At 42.5% G+C, this 12,493-nt stretch overlaps 1 protein-coding gene across 2 annotated transcripts in view; it reads left to right on the top strand.

Moving 5' to 3' along the window:
• FBXO36 (F-box protein 36) overlaps positions 1-11,562 on the top strand; it is an 84,697-nt gene extending 73,135 nt beyond the window's left edge. For both annotated transcript variants that reach the window (XM_049888418.1, XM_049888419.1), the window contains 2 exons: positions 1,277-1,449; positions 9,668-11,562. In XM_049888418.1, coding sequence (XP_049744375.1) covers positions 1,277-1,449; positions 9,668-9,859 — 365 coding nt within the window. In that variant the 3' untranslated portion in view covers positions 9,860-11,562. The remainder of the gene's footprint in view (positions 1-1,276; positions 1,450-9,667) is intronic.
• Positions 11,563-12,493: the final 931 nt, after the last annotated feature.

The raw sequence follows: 12,493 nt of genomic DNA on the forward strand, positions 1-12,493 counted from the left end.
CAGTTCAATCCACAACAGCTGGCTACAAAGCGGTTTTCCGAGTAAGAAGAGAAAAAATGAGCATCAAATTTAGAAATCCAGGCTTTGGGACCACTAGAATGCTCACGTGTACCCACTCAGCAGCCCTTCCTTCCTTCCTTTCTTCCACCTTCCCTCCCTCCCTTCTTTTTCTCTCCCCTCTCCCTTCCTTCCTTCCTTTCTCTTTCTAAGATTTAAAAAATGTATACTGATGACACAGCCTTATGGTAGAAATATGAGCAAATACAGAGAAGGAAGAAGGCAGCTCTGCAGGAGGGACAGTTATCTGATGAGAAGAAGTTTTGTTTTTTTCTTGGATTGGTCAGTACTGAAATTCTTTGTGTACCGTTAAAATATAAAATTTCCTATTAAAAAAAAAAAGATTAGCAAATACAGACAGCAAAAGGAAGAAAATAAACGTCGCTGCCTGGCTTTAACCACTGTTGAAATTTGAACGTGTACCTTTCCAAACATGTTTTCCTATTTATTAACCATTTCTTGGCCCTTTAGGGAGTCTTCTTCCTGCATTGACCATGTTTAGCTGGGGCATGATCTTGGTTGATTCTTTGTGAGCTCTTTCCTAATTTGGAAATGACTGAAGAGGTATGAAAAATGCTAGGCAAAAGTTAAAACAATTTTCATAAAAATTTTCATGTACTTTTTCTTTGCCACTTTCTATTTTTTCCTATCATGTAAACATAGAGATGAAAGAAGGTAAAGAGGAAGGAAGAAAGTCTGGTGGGAAAACAACATTTGAAAAATATGAGAAAAAAAATCAACTTAAATTAAAAGGCATTAATGTGTCCCAAATCAATTTTTTAATGTGTCCCAAATCAATTTGGGGAGTAAGGGTGGCGGGCAGGGCACAGAAAAACCACATGGACCGTCATCCGTTTCCCTGTTGTAGTGTGTGCTGCTCAGCTGGACAAAGATAAATGTGAGACTAGTTGAGTCAGTTGTGTAGACTGGAACCTGGTGCTCATATGGGCCAGGGGATGCAGTCAGTCACCGGGTTGATCAGTAAAAGTCCCTACAGGTTTCCAACGGCAGGGCAAAGAGGGTAATTGGAACAAATGCCTTGTCAATGCATGACACTGGTCACTGAGGCAGCTTGGTGAAAGTTGGGATGACTCAGCGTAATTGAACACCACTCCCAGGGGAAAATGTCCCAAGGCTTGTGCCCTGCTGATTGTCATCATAGCTTTTATGTGATCACACGTGATAACCATGTTGGTTTGTTGCTTTCTTTGAATTACAGTTCAAGTTGCCTTAATATTTGGTGCGAGAATATTAGACTATGTTCTCAATTTGTGCCAAGGTAAATTTGACTTCCTTGAGCGGCTTTCAGACACTTTGCTCCTGAGTATCATTTCTTATCTGGACCTTGAAGATATTGCCAGGCTTTCCCAAACATCGCACAGATTCGCGAAGGTAACAGCCAATCTTTTGTGTCTATATAGAAATTTTCCATGGACTTTTTCAAAAATGTTTTTACAAAATATGATCATGGTTTTATTATTTCCATTTATTTCAGCAATCATTTGTTTAGTACTTACTTTGCCAGGGGCACTGTCTTAGGCATTGAACCAGCAGAGGTGAAAGACATTATTCCTGCCCTCAAGGAAATTACAGTGTTGAGTGATTTCCTCTGCCTAGCTTCACAGATGTAGGTTATTTTGTCCGGGTTTTGAGGGGAAAATAGGAGTTTACTTAGCGGTCTGGAGGAATAGGGGCATTCCAGGTCAACAGAGCAGCTCAGGCAAAGGTTGGCAGCGTAAGAGAATAAGGCAATTAGCGACTACCAAACATCCATTTTCATTTCTTCCAATAACAGCCCTTTGCTGAATTACCTGTCTCCCAATACATGTGGTTTTGGTGGGACTCCCATCACAGTGCTCTGTCCTCTCCTGTGCCCCGGAGACAGAAAACACAGTTGGTGCCGATTTCACCCAGTGTCAGGTTGTTAGTTCCTCTCCCTGAATCCCAAGGTGAGGTGCCTTGGTTCCTGACCCTTAGCTGTTCCTACATTTCTAGACCCCTACCCCAACCCCAATCCAAAAAGGAGCCCTGGTAATGCAGTGGTTAAGGGTTTGGCCGCTAACTGAAAGGTTGGAGGTTCAAACCCACTAGCTGCTCTGAGGGAGAAAGATGTGGCAGTCTGCTTCCATAAAGATTACAGCCTTGGAAACCCTATGGGACAGCTCTCTATCCTGTAGGGTCTCTGTGAGTTGGAATCAACTCAACAGAAATGTGTTTGGGTTTGGTTTTTATTCCCACTCCCCAAGCACACACATTCATTCCATCCCTCCATTAAATCCCTTTTTATTTTAAATGAATCAAAGTTGGAGTCTGTTGCTTACAACCATAGAACCCTGACTAGCTCAGTGTTTCATTATAATGTCCATTTACAAAAGAACGCGCACAGCATTTTCTAGGATGATTCAAATCTTGATCTCATCTAAAAAAATCAACATGTTTCACAATAATGCAATCAAATTTCTTGATTTTTATATATGACTTGTTAAGTAATATAGTCTATATAACTTGCTATATTCCTTTAGAGGGTAGTTACATATATAATTTTAGTTGTTTTCCCCTTTAAAATGGAGGGTTAGAAACAAATATTATGAGTAATCATTGTATTTTTTGCCATTTAAAAAATATATGAAAGTTGAGATTTTACACTTGCTGCCAGTAAAAAGCTGATTAGATGAAGGAAGAGAGTTTTAAGTAAATAAAATATACTTCTTGTTGTTGTTAGTGCCATCGAGTCGATTCCGACTCATAGCAAACCCATGTACAACAGAGCGAAACACTGTCAGGTCCTGTGCCATCCTCACAGTCGTTGCTGTTTTTGAGCCCATTTTTGCAGCCACTGTGTCAGTTCATCTAATTGAGGATTTTTTTTTTGCTGACCCTCTACTTTACCAAGCATGACGTCCTTCTCCAGGGACTGGTCCCTCCTGATAACATGTCCAAAGTATGTGAGACAAAGTCTCACCATCCTTGCTTCTAAGGAGCAATCTGGCTGTACTTCTTCCAAGACAGATTTGTTCATTCTCCTGGCAGTCCGTGATATGTTCAGTATTCGGAGGTGTCGGTTCTTCTCCGGTCTTCCTTAGTCCAGCTTTCACATGCATATGAGGCAATTGAAAACACCATGGCTTGTGCACCTTAGTTTTCAAGGTGATTTCTTTGCTTTTTAACACTTTGGAGAGGTCTTTTGCAGCCAATTTGCTGAGTGCAGTGCGTCTTTTATTTCTTGACTGCTGCTTCCATGGCCATTGATTATGGATCCAAGTAAAATGAAATCCTTGAAAACTTCAGTCTTTTCCCCGTTTATTGTAATGTTGCTTATTGGTCCAGTTGTGAGGATTTTTGTTTTCTTTATGTTGAGATGTAATCCATACTGAAGGCTGCGGTCCTTTCCTGATTTTAAACCAGGTGTGTGTGCTTTAAAATACAATATACTAGGGGAAATGTAAAGGAGCCCTGGTAGCACAATGGTTAAAGCTTGTCTGCTAACCAAAAGGTTGGCTGTTCAAACCCACCCAGCTGCTCCACACAAGAAAGACCTGGCAATCTGCTCCTGTAATGTTACAGCCTAGAAAACCCTATTGGGCAGTTCTACTCTGTCATAGGGGGTGCTATAAGTCGAAAATCAACTTGACAGCACCTAACAACAAGTGGGAATCTCTTAAACGCGTCTGTCAGGGCCTGGATTCACTCCTTAATGTAAATGGAAGGACTAGGTAGGAAACAGGAGCTGCTGCCCTTATGTTGTGGAATTTATTCCTTGCCTTGAGCAACTGGCTTCTCTCCAACTTGTACGCAGTTCCACTCTCTGTTGTGCTCCTTTCAATGCCCTGCCATTGTTTTAATACAGGACAGTGTCCTCCATAATTTACCCAGTGTTCTAAAGCCAGGCTTTTCTAGGTTGTGGATTCCATCATTCAGCATGCTTACAGAGCAGAGTTAGCCGAAGGTGGAGCAGGGCCCCAGGCTGCTGCTTCTTTCCATGTAATATTAACTATTCATTTCTGTTTTCAATCTAAGTTTGATCTGTGTTCCATTTCCCTGTTTTGTCCCTTTATTTACAGATTGTTCTTATCTACTTTATTAATGGGGAAAAAAAAAAAGCTTCCATTTCAGACTCCTGGGAGGAATTTATTATTAAATGGTTTGTGTCCGTGTCCAACGCTTCCCTCTGAGCTTAGGGAGAGAGGCCTCTCCCTCTCCCAAGGCCTCTTCTTTCCTACCCAAGGCCAATGCCACCTGCCACCTGGCTCCAGGGCCTAATCCTGGGGGCCTCAGTCTGTTACTTGTCTCCTTTTCCTTATGTTGTTATTATTTTTTCAACTTTTTATTTTTTAATAATTTTAAATTTACAGAATAGTTGCAAAGATACTATCGAGAGTTCTCATACCCCTTCACCCACGTTCCCCTACCTTACATAACCATGTGCATTTACCGCAATATGCATTGTATTAGTAAAATACTATTAACTAAACCACAGACTTTATTCCGATTTCACCAGCTTGTTTTCACTAATGCCCTTTTGCTGTTCCAGGATCCAGCCCAGGATGTTGTTGTCTTCTGTCAGTCAATTCCGACTCCCAGCGATCCCATGTGACAGAGAACTGCCCCCATAGGGTTTCCTAGGCTGTAATCTTTATGGAAGCAGGTGACCAGGTCTTTTCTCCCACAGAGCAGCAGGTGGGTTCAAACCACCAACCTTTCAGTTAGCAGCTGAGCACTCCACCAGGGCTCCTTTAATCCAGTTCAATAGTACATTGTATTTAGTTCTGATTTATAAATCTTTCTCTCTATTGGTTCTTTCTTCTCAGTATATTAAAATTTTTTTTCCAAATCACTCTCATCTTTCAAAAAACAAAAAGTCTTAACTGTATTCTTATCCAATCCCTCTCCTTCCCTTCTTTGGAGAAAAAAAGGTTTACACCAGTAATTGAAATAGTTCAGCAAAATGAGCACCGTTATTCTGTGACCGAGATTTCATAACCCTGTGATGAAATGAGAAAGGTGAGGGTGATATAAAGAGTTTTTCATAAAGCTGAATTTCTTCTATTTCAATGATCGTCCTGTATTGGAGGTTATACCAAAAAAGCCAAACCCTTTGCCATCAAGTCAATTCCGACTCAGTGACCCTATAGGACAGAGTAGAACTGCCCCACAGGGTTTCCAAGGAGTGGCTAGTGGATTCGAATTGCCGTCCTTTTGGTTAGCAGCTGAGCCTTTAACCACTGCGCCACTAGAGCTCCATGTTGGACGCTGCGTCTCTCCTGTTTTGTACAGGGGGAGACAGGTGTTCTATCTTCACTGTGCACGTAGGGCCTGGTGTATTTAAGCCAGCGCCAGGCCAGATAGCGGGATCTGTCCCCAGCTCAGCCACTACCCACCACAAGCCTTGGGCAGCACCCCATCCTCCTGGACCCTGAACTTCCCCATTTGTAAACAGACAGGTTTTAACTAGATAAGCCCTGGAATCCCTTTCAGCTATTTATGGGCACTTAAAAAAAAAAAAAAAATTTTTTTTATGTTTGCTCGCCCACTGCTGTTTTTTTTTAATGTATGCTCGATGCATGCACTACCACCAGAGGGCGCAAAATCCACGGTTAGCTGTGCTTTGATCAGAGTTAACCCACACCCACTGCCGTCGAGTCGATTCAGGATGCTACCTTGCGTTTTGCAACCTGGCATTTACCAAACTAAAGAGTCCTCAGGTTTGGAGGTGTTATGTGTGTGTGTGTGTGTGTGTATACAGATTATATATATATAGTAGACCAACTTAGAGTGTTTTCTGTAAGTATTTTCAGTATAAAGTACAATGAGTCAGAATTGCAGTTACCAAAAACCAAACCCGTTGTTGTGGAGTTGATTCCGACTTATAGCGACCCTATAGAACAGAGTACAACTGCCCCATAGGGTTTCCTTATTTTTTAATCTTTACAGGAGCAGATTGCCACGTCTTTCTTCCGTGGAGCAGCTGGTGGATTCAAACTGTCAACCTTGCAGTTAGCATCTGAGTGCTTAACCACTATGCCACCAGGGCTCCTTGAAATGCAGTTATTTACACTGGTGGAACTGTCAGCTCTCTTCTGACAATTCTTTACTCCTCCTCAACCCTCAGCCTTGTGGTTTTGTCCTGTAACCTGTTACATAAGACACACTGATATCCTGAAGTGCACTGTACTTTTTTACTGTACTAGTAGAGGGGTAATATCCGTGTTGGTGTTTTTTCATCTCTTTTAAAGGAGGTTCAGAAGGTCTGTTTTCATGTTTATTATTAAGAAATTTCTAAGAGTTTTCCCTTGCTGTTTATGTTTGTTGTTGTTGTTAGGTGCCGTCGAGTCAGTTCTGACTCATAGCAACCCTGTGTACAACAGAATGAAACACTGCCCGGTCCTGCACCATCTTTATAATCATTATTATGCTTGAGCTCATTGTTGCAGCCACTGTGTCAATCCATCTTGTTGAGGGTCTTCCTTTCCTTCACTGACCCTCTACTTTACCAAGCATAATGTCCTTTTCCAGGGACTGATTCTTCCTGATAACATGTCCAATGTATGTGAGTCTCGCCATCCTTGCTTCTAAGGAGCATTTTGGTTTTCCTTCTTCCAAGACAGATTATATGTTCTTCTGGCAGTCCATGGTATATTCAGTATTCTTCAACAGCACCCTAACTCAAAGGCATCAATTCTTCTTCAGACTTCTTATTCATTGTCCAGCTTTCGCATGCATATGAGGTGACTGAAAACACCATGGCTTGGGTCAGGCACACCTTAGTCCTCAAAGTGACGTCTTTGCTGTTAAACACTTTAAAGAGGTCTTTTATATCAGATTTGCCCAATGCAATACGTCATTTGAATTCTTGACTACTGCTACTATGGGCGTTGATTGTGGATCCAAGTAAAATGAAATCCTTGAAAACTTCAATGTTTTTTCCATTTATCGTGATGTTGCTTATTGGTCCAGTTGTGAGGGTTTTTGTTTTCTTTATGTTGAGGCGTAAATCCATACTGAAGGCTGTAGTCTTTGATCTTCATCAGTATGTGCTTCAAGTCCTCTTTGCTTTCAGCAAGCAAGGTTGTGTCATCTGCATACCACTGGTTATTAATGAGTCTTCCTCCAATCCTGATGTCCCGTTCTTCTTCATATAGTCCAGCATCTCAGATTATTTGCTCAGCATACAGATTGAATAAGTATGGTGAAAGGATACAATCCCGTTGCATACCTTTCCTGACTTGAAGCCACGCAGCATTCCCTTGTTCTGTTTGAACAGCTGTCTCTTGGTCAATGTACAGATTCCTCATGAGCACAATTAAGTGTTCTGGAATTACCATTCTTCACAGTGTTATCCATAATTTGCTATGATCCACACAGTCAAATGCCTTTATGTACTTTATATTTAGAATATGTTATAATCTGAATAGAGAAACAAAACCTTGAAGGGATGGTTGAAGGTAGCATGAGATGATGACCAGCGTTTAACATCAAGGTATTTAGGGAGCAGCGAATACCATACAATTTAGTGTTGCTGTTTAACAGCAACCTTCATTATGTGAGTATCATAGCCGTTGCTTTGATATTTATGCAGAAAGGGTCATAACCGATGGCACTTTATTATACTATTCATTTCTCTTTGTAAGCCATTCTTTTCCCTTAGTATAGTACTTTTGTGTATAAAAGTAGAGTTCAGGCTGCATTTTGTTCAGAAGTGGGTGTGATGGTGTAATGAGAGAGAGGTACGCTTCCATGGTTTTTTTTTTTTTTTTTTCCCTCCTCAGGAAGAAGTTAGGATACATAGGAGCAGAGCACGACAGAGTCAAGGGGAGGCCAGCGGTAGTGTTAGTAGGAATGCTAGAAAAATTCAAAAACTTGCCACAGTAACTATGTCAGGGTAGACTAGGTTATAGGCTGTGACTTGGGATCATAAATAACCCCCTACAACACTACTTATTTTTTTTAGTCACAATTCTTATCCAGTGTGATCCTTGGAAGGCTCTGCCCCACACTGGGAACCCAGGCTGTTAGAGACTCCGCCATCTTGTAGCCCCACCATCTGAAACATGTGGCCTCCTTAGTCACTGTGGCAGGGAAAAGAGACCTTGAGGGTCGTGTCTCAGTTGTTCTATACTTTGATATGCCATTTCTACACTCAGTCCTTTGGCCAGAACTAAAGTCCCACCTAACTACAAGGAACAGGGAATTGTGGGAGAACAAATAGAACGTTTGCCGGGCACCACTGTGTCTGTCACAGACTGTGTATCCAGGATAGGGCAGCACGTGTGTCAGAGTTCATAAATCTGAAGGTGGCCTCATAGCAATATAGTCCCTTCTCTCAAATACAATTACCTGCTTTAACAACATCTTTTAATGTCTAAAAAAAAAAAAAAAGGGCTTTCATCCTTTCATTTCTCCTCTTTTCCTATGTTCCTGGACACCATATTTTTTTAATATGTACCTGACATGAAAAAAATAAAAAACACCTCAGAATTGAAGGCAGTGTTTTATAAGACTAAGACTACACTTTTTTTGTTGTTGTTTTATTGTGCTTTAAGTGAAAGTTTACAAACCAAGTCAGTCTCTCATACAAAACCTTGCTATATACTCCTAGTTACTCACCCCTTAATGAGACAGCACACTCTTTCTCTCCACCCTGTTTCCACGTCTGTTCAGCCAGCTTCTGTCCCCCTCAGCCTTCACATCTCCCCTCCAGACAGGAGCTGCACACACTTAGTCTTGTGTGTCTACTTGAGCCAAGAAGCCCACTCCTCACCAGTATCATTTTCTGTCTTATAGTCCAGTCCAATCCCTGTCTGAAGAGTTGGCTTTGGGAATGTTTCCTGTGTCGGGCTAACAGAAGGTCTGGGGACCATGACCTCTGGGATACACTTTGTTTAGAAAATACCTTTTTTCCCCACTAGGAACTGGTTTCTTAATCTCTCTCAGCCTCCAAAGAATCTATTTTAAAAGGTGTTCTCTTTCCTAGTTGGGGCCCCAGTGGCCTAGTGTTTAAGCATTTTGCTGCTAACCAAAAGGTCAGCAGTTCGAATCCACCAGCAGCTTCTTGGAAACCCTATGGGACAGCTCTACTGTGTCCTATAGGGTCACTACAAGTCAGAATCAACTTGATGGCAATGGGTCTCTCTCCTAAGGAGTTCCTAGGTGGTGCAAACAGTTAACGTACTTGGTTGCTAACCAAAAGACCAGAGGTTTGAGTCCACCAAGAGGTACCTTGGAAGAAAGACCTGGCAATCTACTTCTGGAATGTCAGCCATGGAAAACCCTATGGAGCATAGTTCCACTCTGACATACATGGGGTCACCACGAGTTGGAATCGTCTCTACAGCAACTGGTTTTTTCCTCTCCCCTAAAGTTTCTAACATCCCTCCTCTCTTCTCACTCTTGGTTGTTGTGGTGGCTTCTTCTTTCACTGAGAGTTAGAAGCAGTCATAAGGGAAGTCCCTTGTTGCCCCTTCACCAGTTCTGTCACTGCCTGGTACCTCGACCCATTTTCCGCATCTCACTTCCTGTTACCCTCGGTAAATGTCCGTGTTTGTAAGTGAATGACTTGTACTCAGCCCATCCATCTGTAATGTAACCCACTCCTGATTCTTTCCACCCACAGCTGTGCGTGTGTGACACACTCTGGGAGCAGATCGTCCAGTCTGCATGTGACACCATCACCCCCGACATGAGGGCCCTGGCCGAGGACATCGGCTGGAAGGAGATGTTCTTCACCAACAAGCTCCAGCTCCAACGGCAGCTCCGCAAGAGGAAGCAGAAACACGGGAGCCTGAGAGAGCAGGATCAACCTTAGAGACACGTCTTCCTGCCGGCAGGGGAGTTGAGGCACGGCTGTGTTTTTCTTCAGTGTCCAAAGCTCTTCCGTTTCCTTGTCTTAAGAACTAAGAGGCTCTGCTGATTCAAGGAGCCACTTGAAAAGCGTAGACTATGTGTATGCAAATGCAGCAAAATCTAGCCACCCAGTGCGTTGCTTACTGCGCCCTCCGCATCACACTGAGGGTCACATCGTGGCCCTGAATACAAGGGCTGCAATACAGGGAACCCCGCCAGGTCACCGTCTGCCCTACCCTCTGACATCTGTAAGAAAAGAGCCTTCTGCTGTATGTAAACAATAAATGATTATTAGCAGGCTTGTATCATATATCTGTTTTATCTAGCTATTGAAAAGGGTCGCTGGGCTTTGAGTTTTTTGCTGGTGGTGGTGTGTCATCTGAGTCCATCCATGGAGGGGTCACTGAGTGTCCCCACGGGATATTGTGAGGGGCAGGGGCCCAGGAGGTACTCAGGCTGAGCATGGTGGCCTTCCCATCTCTGTTCTGCTCTGTTTGTGTTCATGGTCCCCTCCACCTGGTCCCAGGATGCTGGGCTCCCTCACTCTGCATAGACAACTTTTGACCTGGCTCAGGGTCACAGCTGGAGAAGCCCAGGCCTTCTGCTTACAGATCTGGCCCAAAGGATAAATCCCAAGACTTCGACTTGTTCAGCAAACCTAGAAACCTTTCTCAGAGGGGTGCTACTTTCCCAGACAGCTACTGCTTTTCATAACATGGATTTTTAAAAACCCAAGCTATGGGTAACTAGGTGAAAGAATAATTACAGTCCGTATTCTGTTAACTTGGCAGAGAAGTAAAATCAGTACAAACTTCAGGAGAAAATTCTACCACACTGAGAAGGGTTATTTAATTCTTGTTTGTTTTTTTTAGTTCCTGCTTTCTCATGGGGATTAAGTACTCCCAGAGAACTCAAAGCAGCGAAATAATCCATCAGACTCCTTCCGGGTTACAGAGCAGAGTAGCTGTCTACCTCCCCATAACGTCAGTAGCCTGATAATTTTTCTTCCCTGCAATCTCCACTTCCCTGCCTAGAAAAAAAAATAATTTACCTACTTCGCCAAAGAAACCCCGGGACAACTCAGGACCCCCCCCAAGTGGTGCAGAGCGGTGGATTCTGAGCGTTCTCCCCACCTAGGCCCTCTGGGAGAGCTCCATAGCCATGGCTCAGTGATTGCTCTTTTTTTCTCCTAAACCTGTACTGACGGCAAACCAGATTTTAACCCCACCCACAGACCCTGAAAACCTGGTCATAATTTCCAGTGACACCTGAGACAGCAAACATAGTGTGCTTCCTAACAGATAAGGAGCCTGTCAAAGTCATGTCTGGGTTTAGTCCAAGCACATGGCAAAGACTGAATTGGTGAGAGCCAGACCTCATGCTTCCTTGGGAGATGTTCCCCCAGGGCAGGGTGCAGGGGCTGGCAGGCAGCCTGGGGAGCTCTGCCACTGCTGCCAGCTTTCTCCCGGAGGCTTCCAGCAGCAGTTTCTAACCTCCCTCAGGGCTGGGTTTTTAGTGACAGAGCTTAGGTTAACACCATGGCTGTGCAAACACCCCAAGGATGTGGTATGCCAACAGAAGTGGGTAAATATATCTTTACAACTCATTTGTAACATCTGTGCAAAGTGTCAACAGCTTAAAAGTTTCATGTGTCGTGTTTTATCAACTCATGGAGATTCTGAAACGCTATGGGCACGCAGAATAATCTAGATTCAGCATGAATTGAAAACACAAATTTGGCCATTTACAAATGCTTGAAATATGTATATCGTGCCTATGCATATAGATACATATAAAATACATACATTTTATTATAAAAATAGGTACTAAAAATAACAATAATAATAAAAAATAGGAATTATTAATATGTTGACTACTGTTAAGTCATGGTTAAAATAATGTAGTTTATTGTATTGTAAATGCTTACCCTAATAATTTGAGTGTCTTATGACTTGATCATAATTATTTTTGCCAAAATATAAAACAATATCATCAACCTTGAATCCTGTGTGGCACCAGCATCCTTATGTGATCGAACATCTTGTAGGCGAGACCCTACCGCGCCTCCCAGGTTTGATCCCACACAAGGATCCATCGGATGCTAACATGCAGCGAAGGTCTTGCCCCTCTCCTATTTACAGCTTTCCTGTGGATGGATACATGGCCTTTGTTTGTGACATAACATTTCAAAGTCAAATACACTGCATTTTATAATCTTGCCCCTCCTCATCTTTTCAGTCAAATGTGTTTCTACTCTGTTATCACTTATAATTGTAACAAAGTAAAATACTGACATTTTCTGATGACTTACAGATTCAGTGTTGTAAGACAATTTATTAACAAGAGCAAAGTGAACATTTAATTTATAAACTAAAGAAATAAATACATTTTACTTAGTGTCAGCTTCTGTTATTACTCTTCTCCTGAATAGGTTAACATAGTAAGTGCTTTAAAGCTCAGTAATACAGAATCCAGAGCCCTGGTGGCGTAGCTGTTAAAAAGTTGGCTGCTAACCGAAAGGTCTGCAGTTCAAATCCAAGGAGCCGTTTGCTCCTCGGAAACCCTATGGGGTAGTTCTACTCTGTCCTGTAGGGTT

The sequence above is a fragment of the Elephas maximus genome, chromosome 6, assembly GCF_024166365.1.
Source record: "Elephas maximus indicus isolate mEleMax1 chromosome 6, mEleMax1 primary haplotype, whole genome shotgun sequence".
Taxonomy (NCBI): domain Eukaryota; kingdom Metazoa; phylum Chordata; class Mammalia; order Proboscidea; family Elephantidae; genus Elephas; species Elephas maximus.